The 24824-nt window shown below is 31.9% G+C and overlaps 1 protein-coding gene across 1 annotated transcript; it reads right to left on the bottom strand.

Moving 5' to 3' along the window:
- Positions 1-823: 823 nt before the first annotated feature.
- Ca-alpha1D (Ca[2+]-channel protein alpha[[1]] subunit D) lies at positions 824-24378 on the bottom strand. The gene is made up of 43 exons (XM_077440835.1): positions 24190-24378; positions 21856-21961; positions 21642-21781; positions 21456-21562; positions 21222-21374; positions 20960-21144; positions 20780-20883; positions 20521-20681; positions 20221-20437; positions 20035-20137; positions 19811-19962; positions 19529-19739; positions 19316-19436; positions 19123-19220; positions 18930-19048; positions 18749-18858; positions 17919-18048; positions 17329-17458; positions 17090-17256; positions 16925-17012; positions 16227-16334; positions 13558-13610; positions 13337-13483; positions 13148-13262; positions 12938-13068; positions 12633-12858; positions 12449-12550; positions 11082-11270; positions 10637-10739; positions 10408-10562; positions 10224-10321; positions 10058-10146; positions 9843-9983; positions 9611-9776; positions 5880-6054; positions 5476-5587; positions 5322-5400; positions 5049-5204; positions 4737-4777; positions 1599-1708; positions 1416-1522; positions 1236-1329; positions 824-1058 (listed from the first exon to the last, which is right to left on the bottom strand). The coding sequence occupies exons 2-43, from the start codon at positions 21946-21948 to the stop codon at positions 978-980; spliced, it is 5367 nt and encodes a 1788-aa protein (XP_077296961.1). The 5' UTR covers positions 21949-21961; positions 24190-24378; the 3' UTR covers positions 824-977.
- Positions 24379-24824: the final 446 nt, after the last annotated feature.

The following is a 24824-nucleotide window of genomic DNA, read 5'->3' as shown; positions in this document are numbered from 1 at the left end:
AACCTAAAATTAACTTTTATTTTATGCTGAAACCACGATTTTAGAATAATTTCATATAAAACAGTTCAGTTCAGTCTCAATAAAAAAAATTTGGCAGGTTTTAAAAAATCTCAATTAGATTTACTACATATTTACTACAATGAGAAATTTAGAAATGTGTGGCATTAATTTCAGTGTGATTATTGTTCGTCTTTATTAAATTCATATTTGCACTAAAAATCAATTAATCCGTTTAACATAAAAACGATAATGCGAATATGTAATACACTCTACATATACAAATAATATATCATTTTGCAATATAATAGATGTTTTGACTTTAAGACAGCTGGCAATATTGCGACAGAATAAATACAAAAAAAAATGAGATGTGTCCCATATAATGGTTATGTAAAATATACAAATTCTACAAATGCATTATTTTCATTATTTAGTCTTGTTTGTGAACATTGGTCAAAACAACTATAATATCACATTGATTAATCATAACAATTAAACAATTTCAATATAATATATCAATTACTATAAAAAAAATACATTTTCTCACAATGCTCGGCTCACCTTCCCCGTATAATACGATCACTAAAATGTTCAAATACATTTTCCAAACAACACCAATTTCATGGACGAAAAGTAGTAAAAACGTTATTTTATACACCTTAAATTGCAAATTACAATTGATTTATACATATCATATTATTTTTAAATTATCCAAATGTACAAAGAATTAATTACTTATATATTAATAATAACTTTTTTTTAAAACAAAACGTATAAAATAAATTGTAATAACGAGAGTCACTGTTTTTTTTTCCTTTTTTTTGTGAAAATGAGCAGACATATATTATTCGTATAATATATCGAATTATGCTTCACACATTGAATGGATTTTTGAAAACAAGAAATTAAAAACCTGAAATAATCATAAATCGTTTTGATTGTCTCGAAGTAAATAGATTGGATCTTTGCGGGGCCCGCTATAAATCTCCTCTGGGAGCTCCCGGAGACCACGTTGGACTTCCAGTGTATTGAGATTGTAAATCTTGCTGTCCATAACCCTGAAACATTCGTTGCAACTCATTTGAATATGTATATATATATATGTACTTGTGCAAAATTAAAAAAAAATTGGCTGGTTGGAATCGGGTACAATTGATTACAAGATTTAACCTAGACAAATAAAAATATCAACCTGAAACCACCGCATGAAAATCAATTGAATATAATGTACAAACCGCATTCATATGCTGTGAAACCATGTTTTGTTGTATTTGTTGTAGTTGGTTTTGCTTTCTCTGTCTCTCTTGTAATAAAAGTTGATGGGCTGCCCTGTAATATTATTATATTACATACAATTAGCACACATTTGTCAACGTTTATTGCAAGTATGTAAATATATTTGAAAGTCGACATACTTATCCATCTCTTCTTGCGTCATATCTAACGCTTCTTGCATTTCCCTCGAAGTAGTTTTGATGAATTCTGGATCGCAATATTTACCAAGGCCTTGCTCAACTAAAACCTGTGAAAAATCATTTTCGTGTAAATAATATAATTTAATAATATGTTACATAATCTAAAGAACATCATATACTTACTCTACCGACTAAACTCTCCGCAGAACCCACCACACCGAGAGAATTGATCCTTTTATCAGCTGGGCTGCCGGGTAGGGATTGAGCCAATCTGGCCCCCTGTCCAGCTCCAGCTAAATTCAAAGTCAAAATAAAGCGATGACATATCGATTCGATGAAATGTGCATATATTGCCAAATTTGTAAAATTATAAATATGTATACGTATACAGTATTATGTATATTATTATTATTAAATTTAAATTATTATCAGTTATTTATTAAAATAAAATAAGCGAAAGTAATAAGATTTTAATTCTAGGAAACATGCACTCAATTACTTAAGTGAAATTCATAATAAGAATAACTATTAAAAATATAATATGTACTTATTTGCATACTGTGTACTGTAATGTCTAAGAAGGAAATAAATAAAATTATTATCAAATGAAATACTATTTCACTATAAATTGACTTTGTTCCGAGTAAAAAGATATTTTTAGAATGGGAGTTCTTAATCTCAAATTCTTTGAGAATTATAAAAATTCCAATGGAGATGAGAAACAATACTTTTTATAGAAACTAAAATTTCGATTGTACTTAAAATTGAAAATATGATATTTTGATGGTAAAATTTCGCTTCATTAAAATATTTTACCATTAAGCATACATGCTTTTCACCTTATATGAATGTTTTGTTTCTTTTAAAGAAAACATTTTTTGTGTTATATATTATATATATGTAATATATCATTATATGTATATTTAAGTTTAACCAGCAGCACAACAGAAATACTGGGAAAAATATTGTTACGTACACTCGGATTAGGCCGAGTAGCAAAGAATGTGTGACCGTTATAATTGGTTTCGAGGATTATCTCCCCCGAATGCACTTAGCGGTGATAGCGGTACTCGGTCGCATTCCCGTGGAGTTCTTAGAACTAACGGCGGTAGCGTGGGACCCACTTCCATAACAATAGCTAAACCAACCGGACGTTAAAGATGCCCTGAGAGACCTGCCCCTTATAAGGCGGTACTTAGGCGATATCAAGACATTCTGGACGGAGCACTGGCGGTGTGTGTATCTCCTTAATCACCAATAAATGCTGTGACACGACTTTGGCCTTTTAAAAAGTTCTAGTCTACAGTTTTCTGCTGATTTTAACAGAGTTCCGTGAATTAAAAAAGGGTTAGAAATCACTGTTCTACTTCTAAACGATAGGATTTACAATAGATTTAGAATGTTATGAAATACTTAAAATACATTTTTACTCGGAACAACGTAACATTTTTAGTTAGCTATAGCCTATAATAAAAGGTACAAGATGCAAGACTAATAAAAATATTTTTGTCACTTTTTACGAATCGTTTATCCTAATCACCATTTTAAAGTTGATGATAATGTGTATATTTGTGCTGCACCTCCTGGAGGTGGAAAATCACAGCTAGACATTTAAATGACATATTTTTATTGAATGTGAGGATTAAAAAACAATTGATTTATGTGTTTAAAAATTGAAAACACTCCTTGGAGAAAAGGTAAGTGAAAAAGTTTTGGTGAAATGTTTAATAAAAAGCAATTGTGAAAAGCATGCAGGGGTGAGATGGCGCGCACCTGTGGATGGGCCAGGGTCAGAGAGACCAGCATTATTGGTGCAAGCGACCTCGCCACCTGCGCCCCGGCAGCCGCTAAACGCATGCGAAAAACTACAAGATTGGCACTCGCACACCAACCACTCCCTGGATTCATCGCCATCATCATCATCATCATCATCATCATCAGCTAAAGCTAGGTGCTTCATGCAAATCGCACTACGCCTGTCGCACTTGTCGGATACGCTCTTAGGGATTCCCCGAGACTGACCTTTCATCCTCCACGACGACTTTCTCAAATTATCGGCACTCAGAAGTTCAATAGCATCTTTCACTTTCACCCTCAAATTACAAGACGGTGGACTAGGTGATTGTTGTTGTCTCAAGACAAAATTCTTGTTGTGTTGTTGTTGAAACTGAGCTCTCTTTCTCATACTGCTAGTATTCACTTCGTGCTGCAACCCAGACAGGTTCCTATCAGCACTGGTCGATTTTCTAGGTCTGCACATGGACCCTAATGAGGGTTTTCTTTGTTGATTGGGCGAGATCTGGTGCGAGAATGCGTAAGGTATGTTCGCTGCAGCATTGTATCCGTACGAATTGAATTTGGTTTCGTTCTGAATTTCAAACTTCACATTGAGCAACGGTGAAATTTTGTGAAGGTGATGACTCGGAGTCAAAGAGTCGCCGTTCGGTATCGGTGATTTATTCGGCGATCTGGCTGTGATGACTATTTTTTCATTGGATGAAGTGAGACTCTCGCCTCCTTCGGGATGGATCTGTTTCCGGGATCCGCCGGAGACGGGAGTCGGAGGAAGGTACAAGGTGAAGTCTGTCGTTTGATTTTGCTCTGGCTGCTTGGCCATGTTTTGTTGTTGTTGTGAACCTGTTAAGTAATTCATGCAGCCGAATGCCAGACCTATCTGTCCTAGCATTTCGGGATAGTTTGACTTTTGAGAACTATATGTTGTGGGAAATTAATAAATTTGGATTTTCAAACCAAACGTTTCATGCAGTGTGCGCCAAACAAATCCAATCCACACAGGTCAAGTGACAGCATCAAAGAACAAAAACAAGGTTAAATTAGTAAATTTTGATAGGATATTTATCTATTATGGATCTTTGCATGAGGACGAGTCAGTTTGTATGTAATATTCTATTGAAATAAGTTTTTCATCATTTCGCACTCACTAAATTTTTAAAGTTGGTCAGGCAACTACAAATACAATTATGAAAAAGTATATATAATGTGCTTTTTTTTCTATATATTAAAATTTACTGGAAAAATCAACCCAATACTTTTGATGATTCGTTTTACAAAAGGATGTCTAAAAGAATATTTATGTATGTATAGTCATATGAGTTAAGGGTGAAATATTACAATTGACTCATCCTCGTTAGGGTACATGATAATAATAACACTCTTAAAGGTTTTTGGGGATACCTATTACATTTACGTATAGTAAAACACACATATCAACTAAAATAATGTAATGCGTGTGTTAATTTGGGGTAAATCGGAATGGGCATAGACACACACACACACCATTGATGTAATTTGCACACTTACTATTATTAGAGTAAACATTGAGAAAATCTGCTGTTGTTTTTCTGAAAAGCAACCACATAAATAATACGTAAAAAGCGTGACACATTTCATATCACTGCATTTTGGAAACCTACTCATTATACACAACACTCATTCCTAAATGCCTATGTAAATTTGTATTAGAAAATTTTCGGACATCAGTAATACCAGTTCAAAATAATATGGTTGTATTAATTTTATATGTATTGTATTTATATTCACCCTATTTTGAACTTGTAGTACTCATTTCAGTTATTTAATGTTGACTATTGACTAAACTGAATATTCACTCACTCTAGAACTTGATATATTTTCTCTGAGTCTCCGTTGAGGATAAGCGGCCTCATAGGTATTTGTTCTTGGTTATTCTGGGTGAAATGTTGGTTGTTGGCGTTTTGGTTATTGGGAGCTATTGCTCCGTAGAATCCATCCACATTTTGTCCTGGATATCTATACAGCAAATTAAATTAAAGTTATTAATTATTTAAAGTGGGTCTTTGATATTGAAAATTAGTTGCCATTGATAAGTATTTGAATGTATATAAGTGTGTTTTTGAAATAATGTACATGTTATTTGGTGTGGTAGGTAAATGTCCTATTCCCAACTCCCTTTGCATCATACTGCTCAAGTGATTGCGAGCTCCATCTGAAATAAAAAAGCACGTTTAAACAAAATTGAACTGGATTTCACATTTTTCAATAAATTAACCATCTTGATAACCTCCCAGGGGACTTTGTCCTGGACCTCCTCTCTTTTGACGATTGCCTCCACGTGTAGCTGCGCCTCGTTTCCTCATAGAAGACCAGACACCACCAAAGAGCGAATGATTCCTCTAGAATACACAAGTATTTTTGTTATAATTGAACTACAGCCATGTTCGATCTCAATGTACATACATACATAGGTAATATATAAAATCAACTTAAAAACATTAAAACATTCCCAATACTAATTGGACTTTATTTATAAACATCGTGAATTATCTATGAATTGTCACTGTAAAGCCGTATTTGAATATTTTAGCATTTTGAATAAAAAATAATGTTAAAAATGGAATGGTATCTATGAAATATGAGAATTGGAGAGATATTGATAGATGATGGAAATGATGATGATAGACATACCCTATGCATGGGTTCTGGACAATCGTCAACTGTGTCGTCCAGAGTTCCGGATATGGCTCTCTTGAGCTCCGGTCCGGCCTCGTGCAGGGTGCGGAGACCAGCCTGAAGAGTGACCGCTGCAGCGGCAACTCCCATCTCACCTTCTCTTGCCTCCTGCTCTTTCCGCTTCTTGAACCTGCGCCACACCGATACCACATGCCACCGTACAACATCATCATCGCCACATTGGAATAATAATCGAGTGTTGAGCTCGCTCCCGGACACCGTCACCGAGCGAGCACAGCACCGATATAAGCAAACAACACATCTCACAAGCGAACAATACATTTCTTTCTTATAAGAATATCATTGGCAAGCAACACAGGGACAACACGTCAACCTTATCGTCTTTCTACACACACTAATCCACGTGTGTACAAATGTGGCCATCTTCATATAAATAAACTTTCATCTTTTTACATTCATTACTTACCTATTTACTGTTCCTGTTTTTTTTTTTTATCTACTGCATTAATAATTTCTACGTTCAAAATCAATTGAGCGTGTATTATGTAAATAATTTTTAAAACAAGATTTGAGTAAAAAATAATATAAAAAGATGAAAGCTCTGATATTTTTTTAGGCCAATAATTAAATCAAAAAATCTTCGAAAAAATGAAAATGATGAAATAATGGCAACTTTTTATGATTATATACTTTTTTTCTTGGAAATTGGCAAATAAACTGAAAAATTATATTTGACAATGAAAATTGAAAAAAATTAAACAAAAGCAAATTTATATACACATTAGTCGGTATATAAATTTGTAGAAATTGACAAAATCACATGAGCATTATCATAATTACTGTAAATAGATATATAAATTTATATTGTAAGAAATATATATTTTGTGAATTCTCACAGAAATATTATTTTTATATAATATTTTGTCAGTTTCTAGCTATGTATTCTAGCGATATTAAAAGATTGATATTGTTAAAATAACATCACTGTGAAATATATATATATGTATATACAATAATTGTGTGTATTCACATTTTGTAAACAACACAGTAAAACTGATATTTCACCCATTATTGAAAAATATCCAATAATGTCGGTGTAGATGTATTTTTTTGACATTTATGTTTATTTCTTAGTATTATACATAAGCACAAACCAATAAAATGCACTTCCATTCAAAGAATGCAAACACCGTATGAGATGGGTATGTAATTCAAATAGAATTAAATTCGGAATATTAATTATGCGAGAAGACACAATTTAATAAAGTCTTATTTAAATTTGATGAAAGTATGTGTGTTTGAATGAAGCTGGACAAGTTTGAACACGTTTAGTGTGAATCAAAAATTCAAATAAATCAAATGTGCAATGTTATTGGTTGATATATGTGTGTGTGTGTGTGTGTGTGTGTGTGTGGTTGTAAAACAAATCAAAGTTGAAAATAAAGCACGTGTTATTTGTGTATTGTATAAATTTAGACAAATTTACAATTGCAGCAAACAAATCGAATCGTTTCAAAACTCTCAAACTCTCAAAAGGAAAACATGTAGTAAAAAATAAGTTGGCTATGATGAGCTTTTCCACACTCACACGTGCACGATGATCGTGCCCGTGTGAACGTATGCTTTGGATGTGGGTGGAAGTAAAATTAACAATGATAATTTACAGAAAATTTCAATGGTTTCAGCTATTGTAATATTACCAAGTGATTAGGGGTATAATAGACACATCGGGCATAGACTAAGCGACGTGGCACTTCTACTTACGCGTGATTCCTATGAAAAGAAAACAGACAGAAACGAAAAAAGAAGCAACGCAAAATAATAATAATATTTTCAATGAAAAATGTGCAAAAATAGTATTAAGTATAATTCGCATACAGATACTTGTGTGTAGAGCAAAAGGTTTTATTTTTATTTGAGCTTTCAAGATACCTATCAATATATGTATTTTATTATTAAAAGCTAATCCTCCCATAGTGAATAATAATATTAAATGTATATGTGATGTTAAAATTTAGCTACACGAATACCTGTATATTAAATAAAATACAATAATTGCTACAAAACAACACCAAAACTACGAATACTTTAAAATACTCCGATTTGTTAGATACAAAATTGTTTTCAATAAAAGACTCGAAAGAATCAAATAAAAATATAACAGCAAAAATATCTCTACCTTCAATGACGCTTCTTTTAAATTTATTAACAACACTTACAGAAAGCTATAGTAAAATTCGGTCATTTGTTTCAGAAATATAATCAAAACGGATCACAAATGGCAAAATTTTACTTTTATATGTATGTACCTACTTGTCAAATATGTATTATTATAAAATTCACAACTACAAACAAATTTACGAAATGTCTATTTAGGATGTACATACATATATAATGTATTAAAAATATGTGATGTAAAATGATTTCTGTGTTAAAATCGTTATACATCAATTTCAGACGAATAGAATCAATTTTCAACTTTCTAATTACTTATTTTTAATGTAAACAATTAATACAATCTATTTCTACACACCAATTTCAAAAAAGTGCATACACAAATATCAATTACAAATAACTATTACATTTAAAAATAAATGTGGTGGTAATACAATTCTAAAAATAAATATTTAAAAAGGTAAATTAAATATTTTCAACATACAAATTGTTTGTATGTATGATATGCATATGCATATAATATAATTTAGAAAGTATATGTAAAGTATTATAACGGTCTTCATTTTGTCGAAAAATTTGTGCTATTTACTTTTTATTTTCTAAGTAAAAGTCTCTTGACAAATGTCTCACTGTCTAATTTTTCTCCTTTGAGGATGTACAGTAAGTTTTGTTTCAATTCTACATAAATCAGCTCAATTATTTATGACAAAATTTTACAGTTATTTCTGTTTATTCTACATCCTTAAAATAAAACGTGATCAGTGAATTAGTCAAAATCTCGAGTTCGAATTTTCGGATGATCACAAAACTTCATATATTGTTACGACGTACATAGATAAATTAAAAATATATATATACTAGACGATTACCAAGAAGCTGAATGGAAAAAAAAATCAAAACTTTTCGACAAAGTGAGAATACAACCACTCTAATCAGGGCTCGAAATGGATGGAAGCGCTGCTCCCTTTCGTGAAATCGAAAAACGTAGCGCTCCCTTGTGAAAAATCCCATATTTCCATACCCTTTCGTAAATTTAAAAATCACCCAGTCTTACATGTCTCTCTGATGAAAAAACTTGAATGTAGCGGACGGATCAAATAAATCAGTAGTGATTAATTAAAAAAACCCTGACTCATCACTCACCAAGATCTATTATGAATACATATTATATATGTATGTATATACATATGAAAACTTTTGAAGATGCTCTTCTTCGAACAGTGGCCCATTAAGCTCATATTCCACACCAGGCATTCTCAAACATTGGAAAAAAAATTTCAAGATTTTTTTTTAATTCAACATATGTGTGTATTGCATAAGGATAATTATTTATTTCTGATTAAGATTTAAATTTATTGGAAATAAAAAATCTAAATCATGTTTTGAAAATTATCGAGCACTCCCATTCGTGAAAATTTCCATTTCGAGCCCCGACTCTAATGTAAAATAGAATTGCATACCGTTTAATACTGACATTTTATTAAAAAGAGATACTTTAAAATTGAATTGATTGATCACTAGGACTATAATAAAGGAAAATGAATTTATACCTCCTGAAGTAGTCTTGGATGAGGAAAGTCGCATAAAACTTTCCAACGGTGACCTCGTCGTCGATCCCCGGCGGCGGAACAACTTGATCGAGTAATTTTGGAGACGTTCTTTTCCATATCTTTCTTATCACAGCTCTAAGCTGCGTGTTACAGTCGTCAATATTACCTAGTTAATTGAATATTATATTTTAAAACTTTGAAATGACCTTCATGCTATTATTTTGTAGTATACCTTCGGTTTTTATTTTCAACGAAGTACGAACTACAGCAAAAAGAGTAGCATTGAATAGCACAGTTCCATCACTATTCAACGGCATATTCATCGATACGAGACGTTTACATGCAACTCTATGTGGACACAATTTACCGAACCCTAAAAAACAATTATTTATATAAAAAATTATAGTGTTTGTAATGAAATTATAATAATAAGTAGGCATTTTTTACCTAAGGGTGGACTAATTTTACGTAGGAGTGTTACTACATCCAAATGCTTGATTCTTCCTTTTGCGTCTGGATCATATTCGCTCCAAAGTCTGAGCAAAGAAGATAAATACAATGTGTATTGAAGCAACAGAGACTATATTCAAAAATATATACATAAATGGTATACCTTATAAATTCGTCTAAATGATGAGGTCCCAGTATAGACCAATCTCTAGTTAGATAGTCAAAATTGTCCATAATAACAGCCACGAACAAATTTATAATCTATTGGACACAGAAGTTGATGACTGAATAAAAGCTAGTCAAAAATATACATATACATATACATATATTACCAAAATGAAATTTACCAAAAATGAACATAGTACGTAGAATGAGATGAAATATGGAAATGCTATACTGCTTCCACAGCCTTCTGTTGAATTCTTATCATCAGAATTCGGATCGCACAGCACTTCACCAGGACGAGACGTACAATCAAGCATAATATCTTGCCATGCCTCACCTATTTATGATCGTTATAATTAGCTAGAGATATCAGTTATGTGATAGGATAGATATACATAGAAAATCTTTTACCTGTAGCTGATCTAAACAAAACTAGTACAGCTTGTGGGAATGTTTGGAAATTGTTATTTCTAGTAATTGCCGTATCTGGGTTCAAATCAATCCTTCCAAATACCTGAGGTAAATGAATAATGTTGATCAAAGTGAGCATTTATTAATAGAACTGACTGACACATTGTAACGCTCTCTACATTTTTTATTTTATTATTATAACAAAGATATGTTCGTATAAAGTCTCAGTGGGTATCTACCGTCAAATTCCATTGAAGATTCTATTATTTTACACTATCATATAATTAGAATCATAAATGGAGATCATTTATAAAGGCTTACAAGCCCGATCATAAGCTACACTATTAATTATCTAAGTATTAGAGTGTATTACGTTTGAAGTGGAGAGCGTTCTGTAGCTTGTCAGTCGGTTTTGCTCTGCATAAAAATTGGTTAGCTAAGTTACCTGCATTCCGATAACTGCATATATGAAGAACAACATAACAATCAGAAGGGCTACATAAGGAAGAGCCTGAAATGATTTGATGAACGTCCACAGCAGTGTTCGAATACCCTCACCTTTGGAAAGAAGTTTCACAAGTCGCATAACACGAAACAGTCGGAAAAAATTGATAGATATTATCGATGAACCTGGCTGAAAAATACAACGTCAAACTCAATACAAATGGATTTCAAAATATGAAGTTTCACTTGATTATTTCAACTTTTCATGCAGTTTTAGATCAATTATCTTTTGTGTTGAATGTATGAATTTAATAATCTGAAGGATTATTTGTATTCTAAGTAATAAATATAATATATTTCATTTTATACAAATACAATTAGAAACAAAAAACAAAACATTCTTATGGCGACAACAGCAATCAGTTAAATATGTAATTCCGTAGTGGAATCAGCTGTAAACAGTGTGAATGTTGAAAGCATGGACACTACAATAAAGAAAATTAATTTTGCATAGGTTAGTAGGATTATAGTATTAGTTGGTTAGGTAGCTGTACAAAAATCATAAATAATAATATGTATATATATATATTTATATATTTATATATATAGGTATAATCAGTGGAATGATATTTGTTAGGCATATCTTTAGGATTTATTCGTTAGTTATATGAAGACATAAAAAAATATCAAGCTTAAACATACAAACATGTACCACTTTGGCAAATGCTTTCATGTACTCTTTGTGATGTTAGTTTTGCATGCACTTTATACTGAGTACCTTATTTCCCTATATATTATGAACAATAAAGCTTACTATTTGCATCAGACGTATGGATATGTAATGTGAGTATACAGATATATATGTACATATATATAGATAATAGAATTGATGTAATGAGAGAATAAAATCAAGAAGAAACATTTCAAAGCACATGCTAATTAGTTCGAAAATAATACAACATGTTCAGTTTTAATTTACATTGTATAGTTTATGAATGTATGTATGTAGTATATGTCTTACATTGAAGCGCAAACATTCACTATTACATATTTCTTTATATACAATATACAAGAAATAGCAAAATAAAGTATACACAACAAATATATGTATAAATGTAATCAAATAAGCAAATATCGTATGTGTATTTGTTGAAATTTTGATTTTGATGAATGTACAGCCAATTTTATGAAGTCATTGATTTTTTTTTTATTATTTTTTTTTTTTATTAACATGTGTCAGTTAGTAGGTATACAAAATAATAGTAGAGTTATAAAACATACAGTTAATTAGCAACACCGTACATATATCACACCACGTGCTTTTTGCAACATAACCAACTCTCAATGAGACTATAATCCGATACCGACCTTTATGCCTTTGCTTACGTTCAAATCAGAGTAAACAATATCGATGAAACTTCCCAAAACTATTATAAAATCGAATACATTCCATGCATCTCCAAAATAGTTCTGAAATCAATGAAAGTTATCTTTAAATATTTTACAATGAGTATTTTCAATTTCACATACATATTTGTTTGTTTTAATTCACCTTAAATCTGAAAGCTGCCAGTTTGAATACAAATTCTAAGGCGAACACAGCCGTGAATACCATATTCAGAACATCCAAAGTATCTGTGTACAGTTCAGGTTGTCTGTAAAACTTCATAGCCAAAGTTATTGTGTTTATCATGATCAGTATAAATATAGTGTATTCAAATGGCTGTGACGTGACAAACCACCACATTTTGTACTGTATTCTATGTTTGGGTATATATCTGAAACGATTTTACTGTTTTAGTTTTGAATAATGAATTTTTATCAGTCGTAAATCATATCTCATAGTATATAACTTACCTTCTAACGGGTTTAGCTTTTAGAGCAAACTCTATACAGTTTCTTTGATTCTTATCGAGTTCACAATTTTTGTATTCCTGTTCACCTTCGTTTTGAAATGTCACGATGACAAAACCTACGAATATATTTACCTTAAAATGAAGACGATTTGATTAGAATGTTGTTCAGTTTCAAGTAACACATCTCGAATTATTGCAAATATTCAGAAACCATAAAGAAAGCAATGATGATGATGTAAACTATGTAATAGGCAGCTACAATTGGACGGAAATTGTGTATTGGACCATTATCTTCATTATTTGAATCAATCGATACGTGCAGGAGGCTGAAATAAATCAATAATCAATCGATGCCACTTCAAAAACAACTCACACGTTTGATATGTTTGAAAATAAATACTTGGGCCATCCTTCAAAAGTAGATACGGTAAAAAGCGTCAACATTCCTTTCAATACATCGTCGAAATGAAATCTGTTCCTCAACCATTTTCTATCTTCTATTCCTGGCTTTGAGAGATCACCTTTTTCAAATACTATATAGTTTCCTCTGAAAATATTGTTGCGTCATTTTAATTATTAATTACTTTATTGTGATTATTCGAATTGATAAAATAAACTTACTGGCATTCTAATTTTGTCATTTTCGAGCCGTCTGAACAGGAGAAAAATTTCCCCTAAAATATGAAAGCACTTTTCTGATAAGCCGTATTTTTTATTATTTATTTTAAGTAAATATAATGCGACTGCTAAATCGAAAAAAAAAAGTTATTGAAATTCTTAGAACAATTAAAAATTTGTTGTTATTTGAATGCATATGGTTGTACACTGTTTAGAAATACATACAACAAGAAGTCGTATCATAAATGCACCATGAGCGTGATTTGGTGACTTTTGATTTTATAAATAAAGTTATTTGGTGGATCAGTATGTTCTTTCCAAAGTTTTGCGTCTGTGATTTTTGTTAGGAATGATAAGAAGTTTCAAACATCATGTAAGACATGCAAACTATGAACTTGTTGTGAACCAAAACCCTAAATTTATTTCTATCAATATAATAACAAAACTGAAAATGTAAAGCATCATTTAAATTGTGAAAGTTTGGTTTGCATCTCTGATCTGTTTATCATGTACTGATGATGAGTGTGTAATTTTATAAACTGCTGATGATTTATGTATGTATGTAGTTATTTTATTTGTTCTAAGATAGGGTAAAACTCACAAATGAATAAAACAATAAAGCAAACATACATATGTATGCGTATAAATACCTTAAAGAGTTGAACGCCAATGACGGCAAACATGAACTGAAGAAGGTAAGTCACTAGCATAATGTTACCAATGGTTTTGATAGCGACAATCACACATTTTACTACATACTATTTAAGTCAAAAATAAAAATATCACAAACACATGATTTTTTTTTTTGTAGGTATAGGTAATAAAAATGAAAAATACAAGACAACCATTGTATTCGATTAAAATGGTAAGGGCGTGATAATAAATACAAACCAAACGATGGAAGGCCACATGTTATAATTGAAAGTCACACACAGTGGTTATGAATTGGATTGAATTGAATGGCACACTCGGAGGACAACATAATACACAAGCCGGAAAGCGGTGAAGTAGTCAGAGTCAGAGTCACACAGGGGAAGGGATTGGTGTCGCACAGATCCAATAATCCAATGGTAATGTCCGGCAAAAACAGAACAAGAAAAACAAAGCACCAATACGTTATTTTGTTCAAAAACTAATAACAAATTACAGTCTTCTGAAAATTATCTTAATTTTTTTTACATAGAACTAATCAAAAGTGCAAGTAATATCCAAAACAATAAGTTAATATATGTATGATTTAAAAATATACTCAATAATAGAAATATGTAATAATATATAGCATTTTTTAGTTAGATATTACTCGCTTGATATATGTACATACTTTGTATATTTATATCAACCTATGTATATTTTTGAAAGCATTTATTTATTGAAACAACCATAAATCTATGGAAACAACTCTTCACAGTACTTATTATACATATATAATCGCAAGTTGGTTTTGCATTCAATACTGTTTTCAAAGTAACGCGTATTATTTCACAGAAAAGAGATTAATCAATTGAGTACATTAGTGTTCTATGTATGTTATACATATGTACAAGGTCTAAAAATACATATATGTATGTGTATATTAATGTATTGTTAATATGTTCAATAAGATAAGGGGCACACTGCTAATATAATAAAGAAAAATTTATGCATTGAAACCAAAAAAAAAAAAACAACTCGAAAAATTATATTATAGTAAGAAACAAAAACAAAACAAATTACCACACAAATTGTTGAAAAATAATTTTGGATACCCTGATGTGTAAAAATTGCATATTTTTTATTCACTTACATAGTAATGGAGTCTTATGGCACCTTTGGGTAATAAGACATAGATTAATTACAATTTTGTTAGTCACTTTACACATATTCATAAATAGTATGTAGATATCATATACATACATATAGATATGCATGTAAGTATGTATATTAAATGTATTATTTTTGAAGTGAAATATAGTTCCAAAATTTTTTTTCAAATTCACTTTAAATACTAAAAAGTAAAGTTTAGCTCGTAAACTTTCTACATTTGGACTTCAAGATAATAAAAATCTACAAATTAAATATCAATACAGATGATTTCATGCATGGAGATTTTTTTTGAAAAAAAAAGAAAATTATAGTACCTCCTTGGTGTAACTCAAATTATTTCAAAACTTTTTTGTTGTTAAAAAACTCTATTTTATTAAGGTACTATAATTTCACAATGAATTGAGTTTATGATGAATTGCGAAACCATAATAATGAATTTTACATACCTTGAACACAACAATATCTCAGTAAGATGATTTAATATGTAATAAATACATAGTCAGAATACAGGGCATAGTATGTAATTATCGGTAAATAAAAAAAATGAAAAAATCAAAACAAAACAAACAAAAAAAAAGCACAGTTTTTAAAATTTTACTACATATGTATGTATGTATTTTGGGATTTGAGAAAGTGTCTGTTATAATAAATGTCGATAAACATGATATGAATATATGTATATATATGTATGTAATTGTGAAATAAACAATACAGCGCGTGCTCAAAACCCAAAGGTGCATTTATGATAAAAATCGAAACGAAAACATGGTGATGTAAAGTAGAAATTTTGTAAACAAGAGATTTTTAGATGAGAGATGATGGTAAAGGAAAGATAAAATAAAAAATTCGAATGTGGGTGCCCCCCTTACCTTGAACATTTGCACGCCCATTACGGCAAACATAAACTGGAGTAAGCATGTGACCAAGACTATGTTGCCAATGGTTTTAACAGCAACTATCACACATTGTACTACATGCTATACCAACAAACATAAATTTAAATCATAGTAAATAACTTGACTACCATAAAATCTTCCAATGCATATTCCCCTATACACACATACATACATATGCATGTACCTATATATATGTATGTATAGGTACGTATGTACTATTCGGCTAATTTCAAACATATTGTATTTTCCCATAATAGTTTATAATATTTAAAAAAATATATTAAAATTTAAACACAATTATAATATAATATAACATAGCTGCCAGATATTAACTTTTCTATAGTAGACGTATGATATATACGGTTCGGTGATTACTGGTCACAAAGCACTGGTCACAAAGTCAATAACGGAACATCTGGCAGCCGAAAAGTGCATCATACTAACGAGAAATTGAGTGCCAAATATTGCGTATTCGCGATTTTAATGGCAAAAATTGTATTTGTGACCACTGCAATGTGACTAATAATCCAATTACCGATATATACATGTAAAAAGACTATCAAAAGAAACGTAATATATGTACATATATATATATATCATATATCATGTATTGAGAAAAATTGTTCATTTATAGAATTAATTGTTTTAAATAATTAAAAAAAAACACAGACCTTAAGACCTTTTGCTCTGTTTATTGCTCTCAATGGCCTGAGAACTCTCAATACTCTTAAAATTTTAACAACTGAAATGGCACCAGAGCTAAAATGACATAAATATAATTAAACATAAATGTTAGTAAGACTATGGATTTCATTATAAAAATATGAATCATGTACCTCCAAAACATTGATATCAATGACACACAGACGACTAGTAAATCTAGCAAATTGAACGCCGATCTGCAAAATGCGCCGTTGTGAAATATAAAACCGTACGATATCAACTTTAGCATCAGTTCAACGGTGAAAATGGTTGTGAAAAAATAATCGAAATAGTTGAGTATCTGAAAAACAACAGCAATATGATTGTAAAAATCTGCATAGGCTACAATAATGTACGATTATGAAGTACCCACCCCATTTCTATATGATGTTGAATTAAGTGGATCTTCTGCAGCTAACATAGCTGATGAAAACATAATGCAAACCAAAATAATGTTTCCAAACACTGAATGGTTGCATAGCCAGTGACAGAAAACGCGAAATCTGAAAATCATTAGTAATTTAGTCGGTATTGCAAATTCACACTCGAAAATCACGATTCAATTTTATTCGTATATGTAATAATATTGTAAACGTAAAAGAAAATAGACATGACAGTTTTTACAAAAAAATACACATACATTTGATTCATGTTAGGTGTTAAATAAAGCGATATATTCAATAAAAGTTCATCAACAATTCAATAAGGACAATGTTTGTAGTACAAATTTGGTTTTTTCCACTAATGATATTACGATAATAACTGTATGTTTGCAAAAATTGTTTTTGTAGTGATTATTTGATGACTCTTCTTCATAGTCGTGTTGCATAAACTCTATATAGTCTTAATAGAACAGAAAATGTGATTTTTTTTTATTTGCTATAAATAATCGAATTATAAAATAGTTCTGTTTTATGTGTGGAAATGTGTTATTGATAAAATAGATTGAGTAACGGGTTTCACCTGTTTGTATTCGAAAATATGAAGAAACTACTCGCCGGAGGTATAGGTTGCTTCTGATTGGTCATATTGACCTCCGATACTCTTCTCGGTCGAGCCGATACAGCTTCCCCACCCCCAGCATCTTCAGTTTCTGTTTCCATCGTCGAATATAGGGGTTAGATGAAAACAACATTTATAGAATGACAATAAGCGGTTGTTAATGCAAATCAATGTTAAAAACATCTTCATACACTTTTAATTATGTTTGTGTATGGATTTTAAAATAATAATAAATTGTATTGCATATGAGTAGAAAAATAGCATAATAAATTCTTTCATAATTTGATTATAAAATCTTTATCGACGTTATCAAAAATACACGACACATTCTGCAATAGAAAAAAAACAACATTCATATTTAAAAAACTTCTTGGACGATAGTTATACAATACATATATTGAGAAACACTGTTAAAACATAAAAAAAAATGTTATTTTCATTGACGATTTCGAGGCACATGTTAGATCTTTGCTTAACTGTCCGCTTTTATAACCATTGTACCTGTTAGTATTTGAGAAGATAAAGAATGCACTTCCATCGGGAATTGGCTTTTTCTGATTTGCAATATCTACGTCCGATAGCCTTCTAGGTCTTGCCGAAGATTTAGGTAAGTTTTCTTTAAAAAATTTACATATGTAGGCACAAAAACAAAAATAACACCTTTCAATTAACTATATAAATAATAATGCCAACATATGTACATATGTAGTTGTTTAAAAATGTGTTTAATGTAATGTAATGTAAATGTCTCACTTTGTAAATATTCGAAATATGTCAACAATTGTTTATACCTTCGTCGTTTTGTTCTTGATCTTCCATATCTTCTTCCAAAGGCTCCTCATCTTCGTCGAGACGAACCATCGTTTCGGATCCTGTCTCATCATAATCTTCACGCTCCGAACTAATAAATAAAACAACACATTAAAAGAAGCACAGCGTATTAAAAGTATTTTCAATAAAACTTTTCCTCACTTTTCTGTATCATACATATCTTCATTGGCATATTCTTCGTCGGTATCACCTCTTATTGTATCACCAGCATCTCCACCGGCTCCGATAGGCGTCGGACTGTGAGATTTCTTTTCTTCATCCTTATAAAAGACAATAAATGTCGTGCACAATTTATAATTTATACTTTTTAGCGATAAAGGTTACATATACTTACTCCATTATCCTCCTCTGCTTCTTTTTCAATAGCTGTTAATGATTCAGCGTCAGCTAAATTGTCTACGGCAATAGCCAAGAAGACGTTCAATAGAATATCTAATACACTTTTTGTCAAGGGAAATGTGATTATTTTATTTTTATCAGCTGCCTACTTACACAAACATTTATTAAAATTATTACAAAAAGGATACAGTTACCACATATGAAAAGTATAATGAAATAAATGCTGGCTAATATTCCCAATGAAGCGACTCCTCCGTAGGCTTGAATTCCTTCATACATCACGGCGTTCCAATCTTCACCTGTCAATATCTGAAATTGGGCAGGTTTTGGTATTTTTAGTTTGAATTTCATTTTTGTATCAATAATAATTAATCCATTGTAATTAAATAGCATTAATATACCTGAAATACTGTAAGTAGAGCTTGCCAAAAGCTGTCAAAGTTAGATCGAGATTTATCTTTCGAATTATCAAAGTTGAACTTCCCTCCGAAAACTTGCATTCCAAGCAGTGCAAAAATAACAATGAAAAGAAACAGCAGTAGCAAAAGTGATGCAATAGATTGTATCGAGTTTAAAAGAGATGCTACCAAATTCGAGAGTGATCTCCAATATCTAGAAGAAAGAAATGCCAGTGATAAGATATTGCACGAATAGTGTATGAAATAAAAATAAAAACGACTAACTTTGTGACTTTGAACACTCTGAGCAATCTGACACAACGAAGCACGGAGACACCGAGTGGAGGCATGACTTCGGTTTTAGTGAGCACCATTTCAGCGATGGATCCGATTACAACAAAACAATCGAAACGGTTAAAGAGCGACACAAAATACCCCTGAAACATTAAACATGTTTGTGAAATTGATAATCAAAGACTTTATAATATAATATTTGAAAAGATACATACTTGAAAACCTAAACTATACATTTTCAATAACATTTCCAATGTGAAGAGTGCTACAAAAAATGTGTTTGTATATTCTTGAAAATCATCCAGCCATGGCGGTTGCCTGTAATTAATTAATGTTGAAATTCCATAATTCAAGATTTGCATAGCAATAATACATACCAAATTTATTTGTTGTATTTGTACCTATAATGTTCACTGGCAAGTACGCCGGTGTTCAGAAACACCAAAAGGATAATCAACCAATAAAATGCTTGAGATTTAACAGCCTTGCGACAGGCTCGTCTCACCCTCCTGTTCATTTTATCCATGTCCTTCTTCCACATGTTGAAACAGGACTCTTGGATCACCTCTCCGTCAGGTCCAAGACCCTCAGTTGAGTCGCCCAAATTCGGTGTTTTGCCTTTATAGAAAAAACCCAGCCCATTATAAATATCCTAAAATTTTGTAATGGTCATGAAAATTTTAATTATTTTTGTTTATTACCATCTTGAGTATTTTGCCTGTCGTCTTTATCAGGCTCTATATCTTCAGCTTGCGTTATCCAGTCAAGATAGCCCCGAAGATCCTCTTCTATTTGTTGTTTTTCTCGCAGCTTTTGAAAATCACCGCGTGCTTTTGCTTTCTCTCTCTCTTTAGAAAATTCTCTAAAAATTGAATTCGAACATTAATAGATCGTTTTTAAGTCGAGTAATGTACAAATGTACCATGTATTGCAATAGAACGTATAAACACATATACTAACCCAGATAACACACCGAGAATTAGATTCATTACAAAAAAGGCACCAAGGATTACCATGGAGATAAAATATAACCATTGCCAACTGCTTCCCATTGCATCTTGAATCTAGTAAAATACATAAAGCTGTAAAAGAAAACATTTACCACAACAGATAGTTATGTTTTTAAAAGCTCTAACTTACTGAGTACAAAACATCTGTCCAACCCTCAAGAGTGATACATTGAAAGACAGTGAGCATACTGAGACCAAAGTTGTCGAAATTCGTTATTCCATAGTTAGGCCCTTGCCAGAATAGTCGACACTCCATATCGTCTTCACAAGCTAATCCGTTTTCTCCGCAAGGTCTGGGATCATCCATTATTGTATCTGATATACAACTTATACATTAGAATTTGTCTTGAAAAGTGTAGTACATAGATTGATTTGAAATTCGATGTATGTACCTGTTACGTTATTGAAACACGTTTTGTGTAATTTGCCGGAGAACAGTTCCAATCCGATAATGGCATATATAATGATGACAAATAGCACAAGCAAAGCGATGTGGAATAAAGGCACCATAGCTCGTAATATAGAATTAAGGACTACTTGCAAACCTGAAAAATAATTTAGTTCAAAATTAGCACCGTATTGAGATGGATATTCATGTGAGTTTTGAAATATGTATATATTGTTACTTGGCACTCCGGACACGAGTCGAAGAGGTCTCAATACCCTGAAAGCCCTCAGGGCTTTGACGTCGAACCCTTCCTTCATTATATTCGATAGTACTGTACTTATCATGCTGAAATAACGAAAGATATGTACATATTAGCATAGGTAAAGTATAGTACATAAGTAGTTTAAGCTGTAAATGAACTTACCCTATGACGACTATAGTGAAATCTAACATATTCCACCCGTTTCTTAAATAGGCACCTGCATGCATTACAAAACCATACGCTATAATTTTCATGACGCACTCTGCAGTGAATATTACTAAGAAAATGTATTCAATCTTTTCCTGCAAATTAAAATTACATGATTAATAAGTTTTGTAATTACTATTAATTATCACAGTAAAAATAAATCTCTTACTAAATACGAATTGGTAACGTTGGAATCACTGTTTGGGTACGGAGTGTAGACAGCAAGCGCCACACAATTTGCAAAAATTGTTGTCAAAATCATCCATTCGAAAGGTCTGTTACTTTTTGTAAGGAAATTATTTGAAATTTGCAAAAAAATTATACAAATCTAAATTCACCAATTTGAACTAAAAAGATTTCATCATCCAAGGTAGAATAGAACTCACCCATCTAACCGTACTTCGTTATCCCGACACTCTCTATTAGACATTCTAAGCATGCGTCTTTCTATACTTTCTTGTGTACACTTGACTATCTGTAGATGATAAGTCTAACGACTATTAATATAAGATAACAACAACTTCGAATCATCAGACAGTGAATGTATTACTAATTATTGAAATTTCTTTTGCATTTTGTATTTGTATTTTTTTTTTTTTTATATTTTGAATTTTTATTTGTATATATTCATTTTGTATTTATAAAATGCATTAAATCTAAAAATTAAAAATGACTTGTTTCATTTTCGAGAAAAACAAAGTATGCGTAAAGCATACTTTGCAGTCAACCAGTAGTTTCCAACATTATTTTATTAGTCGCTCTTTCGTTGAACGAACTCTATTCGATTATACTATGCGCTCCTTTAAGTAGAGTGGGAGTGAGCCTTGATAATTGGAACAACATAGCATATTTACGAAGGGCTTTTTTTCCGATGTAACGCGGTGGAACGGCGTTCCGGCATCTTTTTGTCTTGGATTTTTTTATGTTTTAAACGAATATAATATATAATTTCGAAAGAGACTTTGTATGTTTGTTTGGTTCGTAAAAAGAGCAAATGCATATTCAAATAAATTTAAATAAAATAAAAGTATTCAAATAAAAACAAAATGTTTACTATTAGAATGGCTATGTTTAAGCAGTTTATATTACAAATACCGAGCGAAGCTGGGTAAAAACTTTAGTATTCTATATTATATAATCTTATCCAATAAAAAACTTTCGTCTACCCATCTTCCCTGCGGTCTTCCTTTTACCCGTTCGAATTTTCTCGGGTACCGTTCAAGCACTTCTTTTGTCCACCTTTTGTCCACCTTTTGTCCATTCTCCTAGCCACGTGGCCCGCCCATTGCCATTTCAATCTCTTTACTCTATCCACTTGTCATACTTCTCACCCACGTGTTCCACTTCCTGTCTTTCCTCGTTATGCCGAGCATACAGCGTTCCACACTTCTTTGAGTGTTCAGTGTCCAAGTTTCACATCCACACGTCATCACTGGCAAAACGCATTGATCGAAGATCTTGTTCTTCAGACAAGGGGCATTTTTGATTTAAAAACAGCATTCATTCGTCCAATTGCACTCCATCCTAATTTCATACGTCTCTTTATTTCTTCATCTTTACTACCGGACATATCAATTATTTGACCTAAATATAAATAATGTTTTACTACTTCTACTGGTTTGTCATCTAATGAGATGCCAACAGGCATGCAATAACTATTAAACATTAATTTTGCCTTATCTACGTTAATTTTTAATCCTACTTTCATACTTTCTCTGTCCAGCTGTGTTAGTCTGTTAAGTAGATCAGCTAGGTCGCGAGCTATTAAAACTATATCGTCTGCGAACCGAAGATGATACAAGAAGCGACCGTTAACTTTTACTCCTGCTGTGTCCCATTCCAAATTCCTGAAAACACCCTCAAGTACCGCATTGAATAACTTGGGTGAGATGGTATCTCCTTGTCTTACTCCTTTTCCTATGCTAAATTTATCAGTACCTGAAAAAAGTTTAACTGAAGTTGTGGCGTTCTTATATTTCTTGTATATTGCAGCTAACAGCCCCACATAGGGTTCCGACACTCCCTGTGTTAGTTGTATGTTATTGTAAATACATATTACACTTTATAAAACATTGAAATATTATTGTACAGAGAAATGTTATATTAATAGAAGTGGCTTTAGGCGTCATATTGTTGTCAAGTGACGATTGTCCACAGACAATCCTAAATAATTTTAGCATCATCAGTTGTATTTGACGCTTGGTGCTCGACGTATGTCCTATAAAAACTTCTCTGTTTGTTTATACTACTCGCAATATGGGCAAGCATCGGTAAACATTGCACAATGCATTCAAAAATACAGAATAAACAACATGGGATACATTTTTATAAGTAAACTGATCCGATTGTATTCCGTGCGTTGTAGCGTATGTATAGAGAAGTACCGCGTAATATTGACAACAATTATTTATTCGTGAAGGCCCTTCTATTATTATTACATTTCTCTGGTATTGTATGTAGATACACTGTAGTTTAAAGTTTACAGTTAGAAAAAAAAGGATACTTCCATTCGACGATGTCTATGCAGAGTTTCCTGAGAGGGTTTTTGAGCCCTAGACAGAAGAGGGCTCGTTGGGGGCGCTCGGGCTGCGGCTTGCCCCCCCGACGGGCCGGCTTGCGAGCCGCGGGCGAAGGCTTGGCCGCAGCCGCAGCCCCTGGAGCCCCCCCCGCAGCCACCGTCCCCTCTCCCCCCACCGTCGACGCCGCCCCCACCTCGCCGCCCCCATCCGCCCCCTCACCCGCCACCGTACTCATCGCCTACACCTGTCATGAGAACACAAAACATCCGCATTCAAAAAATTAAAATCTTACAAAAGTACATAAATACACATATCTAATAATATATCATTTAAATGCTTCATTTTACTACTAAACACCTCCTAAATACTATACACTGAAATGTGCTACCATAATTCATGTGAATTTATTAACCCTCCCTCACCGAAGTGGGGTATGCAAGTGCCCCAATTTTTAAGTTTTTCGTAATAACTACATATGTGGTTTTCAAAGCTATACACCCTATATTTCTTGTATTCCTAGAATGAACTACAACAAATTTATTTAAATATATTTTGTATGATTTAGAAAAGGGGTACATGGTAAAAAAATACATTTATACATTTCTACGTTCCAAAGTAC

Source organism: Arctopsyche grandis, chromosome 11 (assembly GCF_051622035.1).
Source record: "Arctopsyche grandis isolate Sample6627 chromosome 11, ASM5162203v2, whole genome shotgun sequence".
Lineage (NCBI taxonomy): Eukaryota > Metazoa > Arthropoda > Insecta > Trichoptera > Hydropsychidae > Arctopsyche > Arctopsyche grandis.
Note: the sequence above shows the minus strand (reverse complement) of the source record. Positions and strands in the feature narration are given on the sequence as shown.

What these genes read in the sequence shown, in the direction of transcription:
- Ca-alpha1D (XM_077440835.1), bottom strand. Translation starts at nt 21,948, where the DNA reads ATGATTTTGACAACAATTTTTGCAAATTGTGTGGCGCTTGCTGTCTAC. An exon ending in ACTTTTCATATGTGGTAACT is followed by an intron (nt 19,221 to 19,315) that starts GTATCCTTTTTG and finishes AAAGTGTATTAG; the next exon opens with ATATTCTATTGAACGTCTTC. An exon ending in TTTGTTTAGATCAGCTACAG is followed by an intron (nt 10,563 to 10,636) that starts GTAAAAGATTTT and finishes GATCATAAATAG; the next exon opens with GTGAGGCATGGCAAGATATT.